The sequence below is a fragment of the Acipenser ruthenus genome, chromosome 3 (genome assembly GCF_902713425.1).
Source record: "Acipenser ruthenus chromosome 3, fAciRut3.2 maternal haplotype, whole genome shotgun sequence".
Lineage (NCBI taxonomy): Eukaryota > Metazoa > Chordata > Actinopteri > Acipenseriformes > Acipenseridae > Acipenser > Acipenser ruthenus.
The window spans coordinates 92,553,592-92,563,591 of NC_081191.1; the positions used below are offsets into that span (position 1 = coordinate 92,553,592).

General features: G+C 40.9%; 1 protein-coding gene across 4 annotated transcripts in view; it reads left to right on the forward strand.

Annotated features, from left to right (window-relative positions):
* The window catches only part of ctdspla (CTD (carboxy-terminal domain, RNA polymerase II, polypeptide A) small phosphatase-like a), a 60,719-nt gene that overhangs the window by 37,614 nt on the left and 13,105 nt on the right, over nucleotides 1–10,000 (forward strand). For all 4 annotated transcript variants that reach the window (XM_033993237.3, XM_033993239.3, XM_059018780.1 and 1 more), the window contains 2 exons: nucleotides 1,853–1,954; nucleotides 8,753–8,809. In XM_033993237.3, the coding sequence (XP_033849128.2) occupies nucleotides 1,853–1,954; nucleotides 8,753–8,809 (159 nt within the window). The remainder of the gene's footprint in view (nucleotides 1–1,852; nucleotides 1,955–8,752; nucleotides 8,810–10,000) is intronic.

Below are 10,000 nucleotides of genomic sequence, written 5' to 3' on the forward strand. Positions count from 1 at the left end.
ATGTACAGTATTATCCTTTTCATCATTGCCCTTTTGCATGCTGCCTTTGCTAATTGCCTGTTGTGTCCATCGATTTTGTATTTGTCTGTTTTTTGTTATTTATTTTGTTATTAATGCTGCAGTGTCCCATCAAACTCCCATGTTACTAGCAGTGGTGTCGTCCTGAATCTGAAGGCACCGGACGGCCACTCAAATATAGATTCTTAAACAAGAATTATTCTACAAATTCCCGTCTTCTTTTGAAGAGTTGTCTTGGTGGTTCACTGTCACTACAGCAGCCGCTTCACTGCATGCCGTTCCGGGAAGAGCTTCGCTTGTGTTTGGGTCCGGGTCCACAGTCAATGCACTGCAAAAACGTAGTTCGTAACAGAAGTTCTCAATGCTCTTTTCATTGCATCAAGAGGACTCCAGTAAAGATTGAATCAGACAGCTGTGCTTGAGATGCGAGTCATGTCACTTGGCTTGCCTATTAAATTTCAGCTGGACTACACCACTACTGCCTTATACAGTAGCAACCTGTCTGTTACAGAATAGGCTGTATATTTTTACAGTATGGGGCACTACACCTTTAGCTGAATGTTATAAAAAAAGCTTTAATAAAGAACAGAAACACTAAATAAATGACTAACTGATTAAGTATGTGCTTGTGCTTGAGCTTGAGGTACTCCTACCATCACCTGTCAAGCTGTCACTTATCAGGTGATCGTAGCAGAGGTGATCATTGTGAATGTTTGGCACTGAAATGCGCAGTACACTGTATGACTAACTTTAACAAAACGTTGCTTTAAGTTGTGAATGCAGAATATGCATGCATTCCTTGAAGGAGTGGCATTTTCAGACGTTTTAAAGGGAGGGAGCGAGGCTACATCACTAGCCTGTGTGTGGTGTCTCATTTACTGAAGTTTTAACCCTTTGCAGTCCATTTATTAAGTGCGCGTCAGGCGCGTCGGGTCCAATTTATTTTCACACGTGCAGTTAATTTTAGGCTGTTTTTTTTTTCACAGTCAAACGGATTTAAAAGGCCCTGGAGAAAAAACGACTAGAAACCCGTTTTTTGCGTTTTTTTGATGATGTCGGACAGGGTCCGACCATGGACCAGATAGGAATAATTGCAATGTCGGACCAGGTCCGACAATGGACCGCAAAGGGTTAAAGGGAGGGAGCGAGGCTACATTACAAGCCTGTGTGTGGGGTCTCATTTTTCTGAAGTTTTAAAGCAAGGGAGCGAGGCTACATTACAAGCCTGTCAGGTTAAACATGAAGAGAAACATGTAATTAAAGAGCATCCTCTACCTCCCTTCACTGTCAGGTTAAACATGAAGAGAAACATGGAATTCACTACATTGTAACGCAATGATGAGACCAGACCATGTGTCAAATCTGAACATTTATTAATTCCAAATACCAAGCATTACATTCAACATTGAATGTTATTGTTTAGATAGCAGAGAGAGTGCCATTGATCAAGTTACCTTCCCCTGGGGGGGTATTGGGAGCTTCTCCCCCAAGGGAAGGTAATTTGTCTTATCTCTGTTCACACTAGTGGCACGTATTGTATCTATACAATAACGTTCAGTGCAGAATGTAATGTCGGTATTTGGAACTAATAAACATCCTCATTGCGTAACAATGTAGTTCATTCCATGTTTGCCTTCACTTTTAAACATCACATGCATCACTATACATTTTCAATACTGAAGTGATTCCACTCTTTTCACACGAGCTCTGTCTGCTCCACTCTGCTTTCTGTATTGTTGCTGCTATCGGTTACTGGGGAGCAGTGTGGACAGGTAGAACCTGAGAGCTCCAGCACTGTTTCTCACATGTCTTCAACTTTTACATTGACTTCCAGCCTCCAGAGAAATTCCTCCTCCCTGAAATCAACACATCAGATTATGGCAGGAAGTGTGTGGTGATCGACTTGGATGAAACTTTGGTGCACAGTTCTTTTAAGGTAACGTTTAATGTCTCCTTCATGAAAATGTGTTTTTTGTTTTATTTTTCTCAAAAATGGAGGCAGATCAGATAATGGCTATAACAAATATTACCTTAACATGATATCCAAGTTTGTTTAACCCTTTGTAGTCCATTTATTAAGTGCGCGTCAGGTCCAATTTATTTTCACACGCGCAGTTAATTTTAGACGCGCTGTTTAAAATGTATTTTTTTCCACAGTCAAACAGGTTTAAATGGCCCTGCATATCAACAAAGCACTCACTAGGCTTCTCCAGCCCCGCCACACCCTTTCTTTCGCTATCGCTTTCATCTATGTAAGAAATAAATAATAATAAAAATAATAGTCGTACATACCGATCAATCATCTCCGGATCACTCGTTATCACCAAACTCCTCAATATTGCGATCAAAGTCATTATTTTATTACTATAACATCTGAAAAAAGCTCTGCAAATGTCCATGATAGTCTCTGTGCGCTGACGCACTCAGCCAGCTTGTTTACTATGACCGCCCCGTTATCCGATACCAGGGCCATATATGACTATTCATGAGATACGCCTTTTTTTTTTTTTTTTTATTTTTTTTTTTTTTCCCCAGACTTGTTTCGGCTCCTGTCGCTCCCACTCGGCAATTGAATGGTTTTCTCGGCTTTTTCCGGAGAAAAAACGACTAGAAACCTGTTTTTTGCATTGCTATAATGATGTCGGACCCAGTCCGACAAAGGACCTGAGAGGAATAATTGCAATGTCGGACCCAGTCCAACAATGGACCGCAAAGGGTTAATAAACCACCTTATGAAAGTGTCCCACAGTAAAAGCAAAGCAAAGTGTATTAAAGCACAGTGACAGCATGGTAAAGCGTAGGTAAGCATTGTAAAGAATAGTGAGGTTCTGGCTCCCGAGTGGCGCAGGATGAGCCCTATAGCCTGGATGTCGCCGGTTCGAGTCCAGGCTATTCCATTGCAGACTGTGGACGAGAGCTCCCGGGGGGGTGGGGGCTTAGGTCGGCCAGGGTGTCCTTGGCTCACCGCACACCAGCGACCCCTGTAGTCTTGGCCGGGCACCTGCAGGCTTGCCTGTAAGCTACCCAGAGCTGCGTTGTCCTCCGACGCTGTAGCTCTGAGGTGGCTGCATGGTAAGTTTGCAGTGTGTACATAAGCGGTCAGCTGACAGCACACGATTCGGAGGACAGTCTGTGTTAGTCTTCGCCACTCCCGAGTCAGCGCGGGGGTGGTAGCGGTGAGCTGAGCCTAAAAATAATTGAATGTTCTAAAAATTTGGCGACCTACTAAATTTCAAAAAAATAATGAATAGCGAGGTATGGTAAAGCATGGATAAGCATTGTAAAGAATAGAGAGGTATGGTAAAGCATATTCAAAAACATGTCAAACCAATGTAAACGGGGGAAAGCATGGGGGGGGGAGCCTGTACATGTGTTTTTTTCTTTTTGTTTGACTTGCTGCCATTAATTTAATTTAGCTTGCTTCTCTGTATTTTAGATGCAAGTAATGCAGTATTAGTCCAGCGGATATGTGAAAAAATTGTGCACTTTGCTACACGCATGAAACTTGGCAGAGTAATAGTTTTTTACATACTAATAAGAAATGGATATGGAGGCATTTTGAAATAAAATATATAAATAGTTGTTTTTTTTGTTTTTCAAAATGGCCACCACATGCTTTTGGTATACATGTAGAGCATTTCAATGAAGAAGTCAAACCATTCATCTTGGTACTTAAAATGGTGAGACCAAAATAGTAAGACAAACAGTGTACAACAAAACTAGCTCCACTCACTAGTAATTTAGTAATGCTTACATTATTTTAACAACATTCAAACACAACAGAATGCTTCAATAGCTCACACTGAGTACTTTTTTCATGTCCAAGTTATGATGATTCTTAAACATGTACACAGTAATTTATATAATTTATTGTCTAGTCCTTCTCACATTCTCCACTGCATTTGCAAAGGGCTGTGCATTTTAAGGCATCTTTGAAACATCTGCAACAACCTTTGCATCCCTTTGTGTATGCACAACTTAGCAAGCAACTCTTGACAAGAGTGTAAAGCCTCTGGGAGTGTGGTCCACAGAGGTTGCCACTGTCCTGTAGTCCCTTGAACCCATCTCCAATTGCAAGGATCTGGACGCTCAAGAGAGCAAGTGAATGACTGGCCCCAGATGTGTCCAGTGTGGTACATAGCCCACTTCACGTGCTGCAACAATGCTGCTTGGGTAGGTGGAATGTTGGCAATGGCTCTTCTTTTTCTAGTGAACAATTGTTTTCTGGTTCCATCTACTTCAACTTTGTCACTGGTCCGCCGTACAACAACACTAGTCACGTCTTTTGTTGTTATTTTAATACACGGATCACTACTATATCAAATTTAAGACATAGGCTGTTTTTGAGAAGCAGAAAATGGTTAAAAAAGCGTATCTTAAATTCAAAGGAATACAGTATTTTTCTCCAAAAGAGGATTCCCATTGTTTTCAATGACCTGCACCAGAGAATGCACATTCTTGGCAAAAGCAGCTTGCACCCATTTCTTTTGTTCATGGTACTGTAAATGATCTCCATTAGAAGCCTGTTCCATAACGATAAGTGCCACATCAAACTCCTGGATTACTGAAGCTACCTCTGGGCCCCCTACTGTCCACTTATGAAGTGCTGCTGGGTTTTCAGTCAGTCCAACTGCCCCTCCCTCCCCCTTAACAGTTCATGTTCTGTTCATGAGCTTGGTCTGTGGGGATATTGGAACATAATAACAAAGTGTCCATTTTCAAACTCTACTGCAATTTCTGGGTGTGTGTCAGATACAGTGCTCATTATTGAATGTACACACAGCCATCTGGAATAATTTGGATGGTTAAAGGCAAATAACCAAAGAGCCATTGCAGCTAGTGCCTGCACATAGTGTGAATTTGCCATCACGTAGGGACCTGACAAAGATCAGCAACAAAAGCTCCAAGTGAAAGGTAATCCACCAGAAGTGAAAGGGGGGACTTGTATCAGCTGTTGTAAGTGCACCAATCATCAAGTGAAAGGGGCTTGGTACTTTCTGGTACTAATGTGGTTAAATGTGTATATGCTTTGTGCATTAGGCAGTAGAGAGTGCATACAGTAATTTGGTGTGCACGGCAGGCCCTTGTAACTTGACTAGCTTTGAGGAATGAGTCTGCAGTACCTGGTGATGCTACTTTTGCATCCACAAGTGACTCTGTCCATCCACTGTCTTTCAGCCAATCTCCAATAACTTTTAGGAAAGCCATCTCAATGTGCAGACCCCCCCAATTATTAAAATGTAGTAATAACACTTAGAAGTGACTTTTGAATACCACAAAGTAAAATATCTGACTACATCTGCTGTTTTGGCAAGTATTGATAGTGATCAAACAACCAGTTTAGCATGTCATTCTTTTTCTGCAAGTCTTAGGATCCTACGGATATTTGTATCCATTGCTATAGACTTAAAAGCACCTTTTCTATTGTAGGAGTAAGAAATGTGATGGTTTCAATTATGGCGTATGGGATAGTTGTAATCAGGAATATGTCTGAAATGGCAGAAAATCGGGTCCACTTTAAAAAAAACCCTACAATTTGCAAAAAAAAAATAATTGTGGAGTGCCTCCATATCCTGAATCATTCAGGGGGTCCTAATGGAGAACCCTACCAAGTTTCATGCTTGTAGCAAAGTTCACAATTCCACCCAAAAATGTCACATATCCATTGGACTCTATGTTCTGGCATCCACTTCGGGACTTTCTCAACTAAAGTTTTCAAGTGAAGTTGTATCCATGGAAACGTTCAGCTATGGTAGACTAGATGCAGCTATGCAGGCGCGCCAGTGCAGTACCTGGTGTTATTGCCTCTATTGCAAAGAGAGGCTCGGCTTGCCCTGTACTGTATACGGTTTTCATTTAGTTCACATGCAAATTCACAACTACATAACATGCAGACATCTTTTTTTGTTTGTTTTGTTAGATTTTTTCCCCGTTCAAAGTGTGTCTTTCTGTCACACTGCAAAGTCTCTAATACCTGTTGTATTTAACCGATGGATTGATGTCTGTGATTATGCAGTCCTCTCTATATGTGAGTGCACTGGCTTTGTGCTTATGGGTATCCCGGCAGTCCATTTCACATGTAGTTTCCAGCTGACTTACCCAAGGTCACGCTGAATGTGCGTCTTACACGAGATTCAAACCCATCCTCTTAAGGATATTCATATTTATTCAGCTGTTACACGCCAGACTAGACTAATCGTTCCGAAGTGTGAATGAGAATATTCTTAAGCAAGGCATCTAAGTGAAGCTGGATCTTTGCCTTGTGTCGACTGTGACATTGGCCTTGGGCATGGAACTTGCATCCATCCACAGTAGAGTTTGTGTACTGTACTGTAGGAGCAGTGATATAGAAACTGGCTAACTCTAAACATGGGCTGAGCTCCAGCAGTTCAATTCAGAATCTAGACTGTTTGTGAAGTGCACTGGCACCCCCTCCTGGCATGCCATATTTATTTCTACTTGAAGTGTTCCTGAACAGGCTGTAGCTTTTAAAACGTAACGCATTATTTTCCCTAGCTTTCTGCTTTGTCGTATGTATTCCTGGAATATTTTTTTTCAACATAATCACAATTGTTTTGATATTTTATGTTAACATATCCCTGGTCATAAATCCGTTTTTCAAAATGCTGGGAGAGGAGTCGGGATCAATGAAATGTCAAGCCCATTGAGTGCTGTGCAAGCCCATTGAGTGCTGTGCAAGCCCATTGAGAGCTGTGCAAGCCCATTTGAGAGCTGTAAATATGACCTTTCATTGAACCTAACTCGAGCTACCGCTGTGGAAACTGGGATATGTAGTTCTTTGTCAAGTTTAATACAAGATAACACCTTGCCCAGGGCTACAATCCCACAATTCACTGCAGAGATGATGCCTTTCTAAGGAAAGTGGGGGGATGATTTCATATCAGAAGGATAAAAGAATGGTAAGATAAATAAATAATTGCTTATGAAATGAAAGTGAGTTTTTGTTCAGTAACATGTCAGATTTGTAGTGATTGATGCTTAATGGTTGTGTAAGCGAGTGAACGCATTGTTCTCTGTTGAGTAATTAACACGTTTCATTCCATTTAATTAATACCCAACAACTTCACATTTCTGAAAGGTAATTCCTTAGAAAATCCGAGCTTCGGCACAGCCCTACTGTAATCCCACCTTCTTCAACTCCGCCTGTTTTACACCAAAGTGATATTTCATTCATACTGCATGTCCCCCAAAATGCTTCTTAACTTAAATAAATGTCCATTTTAACACAGCTTAATAAGGGGAATTGGAAAATGTAGCCCACTGTATCATGACATCTGAAAAGTGTCCGATCTGAAACGAGCTACTGCCCTACACATTTACAACATACAGTAAGAACTGCAGTAGAGTGCAACCTCATCAGAGTGAAATCAAACGACTGGAACTGAACATCTTGGGAAAATGTCAAAATCGGCAAATTAGTGCTACACATGCAATTCATTTAAAATAGTAAGGGAAAAGGAACACAGCCACAAATGGTAAAATGCATGCAACTTTTTAGAAGTTGTTTTAAGATGCCTAATTTAAGCGCAAAGTGCTCTAACATTTTTACACGTGTGCCTAGTGTTTGTATATCACAAATTTCATGCAAGTAGGTATATAAATGATATATATTGGGCAGCAGTGTGGAGTAGTGGTTCGGGCTCTGGACTCTTTGACTGGAGGGTTGTGGGTTCAATCCCAGGTGGGGGACACTGCTGCTGTACCCTTCAGCAAGGTACTTTACCTAGATTGCTCCAGTAAAAACCCAACTATGTAAAAATAATGTCATATCTTGTAACAATTGTAAGTCGCCCTGGATATGGGCGTCTGCTCAGAAATAAATAATAGTACTAATAATAATATAAATGACAAATCTTGAGGTGTTCTTATACATCTGCACACGACTGTATTTAACTGATGAATTTCAAACAGCAGTCCAAGCAAATGAAAGGGAGAAGCACAGGAGTTTGATGCCCAGGCCTCCCAGTGCGGCCTGCTTTAAACGCACCTTTGTATGCTGAGAGCAGAGGCTCAAGTACGAGTTATCCTAATAATGATCTGCAATCAGACTCTGGTTAGTTTCAGCCTTGGTTTGAGCACAGTCATCCTAATAGTGATCTGTAATCAGACTCTGGTTAGTTTCAGCCTTGGTTTGAGCACAGTGAATACACAAACCCGGTGCTTCTGAGCCACGTATAGTCGGAAGGGTGCAGACCATTTTGCTTTTGATGGACAAGTTCGCAATTAACGATTTCAACTCTAATTTGAAGTGGTTGTAGTAGCTAACTTTTTTTTTTTTATTGTATTTGTTTGCTACATCCATTTTTAAAAGCTCGTCTGCATCCTCTTTTATCATTTTGAACTCAGTCTTTCGCCAGCCTTAGAAAGTAATCAAAACAAATTGAAATGTGATGTTTTGTAGCCTTGTCTGTATTTGCATTATCTGCCAATCATTCCTGGCACCTCCTTTTGAAAGCAAAGTACTGTATCTCTGAGACACGTCAGCTATTGGCTACATAGAAGGCTGAAGGGGACAATAATGTGTGATACTGGAGGTACTGTATCTAACACTAGTGCTTTGCTCACTTCTCAGTGCTAAATAAAAACATGCAGGGCAGGCACTTACTTTGTGATTTTAAATATGTACAGGCAGAATAACATTGCATTGGGGTTTCCTGACATTCTTTGAGATCAATTCTTTCTATTTCATGAACTTGTTTTTCTTTCTTGACAGCCTATTAGCAATGCTGATTTCATCGTTCCTGTAGAGATTGATGGCACAGTCCACCAGGTGAGAGCTCTCTTTTAAACCATATATACAGCACTGCAAGCCATTTATCAAACACTTTCAGAATGGTACATTGTGCAGGTTTCAAATCATTGGGTTATTATTATTAATAATAATAATAATAATAATAATAATAATAATAGTTGGCACTGTGGTGTATCATGCATTTGTCCAGTTTCAGTGCTGAAATGCAGTTCTGTTTCCAGAAGTTAAATCCATAAAAAAACAAGCTTTTCTGCTTAGCATTGTCCTCAGGGTCTGATGAAGACAATGCTAAGCCAACACAAAGCGTTTTCTTAACCAATGAAGTAATCTTTAATATGCGAGTTGCAGAGTTTCCTTTCCTTTTACTTTGATATTGTTTCTAACCCTATGCACCACAGCGGACGTTTGTGATGAGGCACCAGTTTTGATCTGTTTTGAGTATTCTAAAAATTAAAAAATTAATTTAAAAAAAATAAAACACCACTTGCAGCACAGGCTCCTCCCAGGGAGTAAACAGAAGCGTTGTTTTATTTACAAATCTGAATTAAATAAACTAAAATGAATGTCTGAGGGTTATTTTAGCCCAGTTCAATCCGTGCATATTGTATCTCCTTTTAACTTTTGCACTGCAAGTGCCCAGGGTCAGCAAAAGAAAAGAAAGCAGGTGAATGGGAGCAAGAAAGAACAACACCTCAAACACATCTAAGGGGATCAATCAGGTTTCCCATAATCCCAAGCAGAGGACAGTTGTCCTCTCCAGTGACTGATATTGAGGTTATCTGTGGGTGGAGCCTTGAGACACAGTGCGCGCTGGCTAGCATACAAACAAGATGCTGCCCTGCTGTAGACCTGTGCTGCTGACTCCCTTGTCAGGGGCACTGTCCCTTCTTAACCCTACTGAGGACAGCATGTAGACTCTTCAGGACCCCTGCAGTGTTTGTGGTTTGTTTAGGTTAAGTTACCCTGACGCTGGAGAAGCTGTGACCTGGTTCAAGTAATCCAGGATAGGCTGTGTGCTTCCAGATTGGCCTGTTCTCCATTACTTGCACTAGGGGTCGGCTGTGACACTCGGAAGAGAGACAAGAAGACTGTGTGGAATGCTGGAAGAAGATTAATTCATTTATTCATTCACTTGCAAATGTCTTCATGGTTATTTTTTTTACTACATGAAAGATACTTTAGCAGGAACAGTGGCTTGAAACCTGGTTC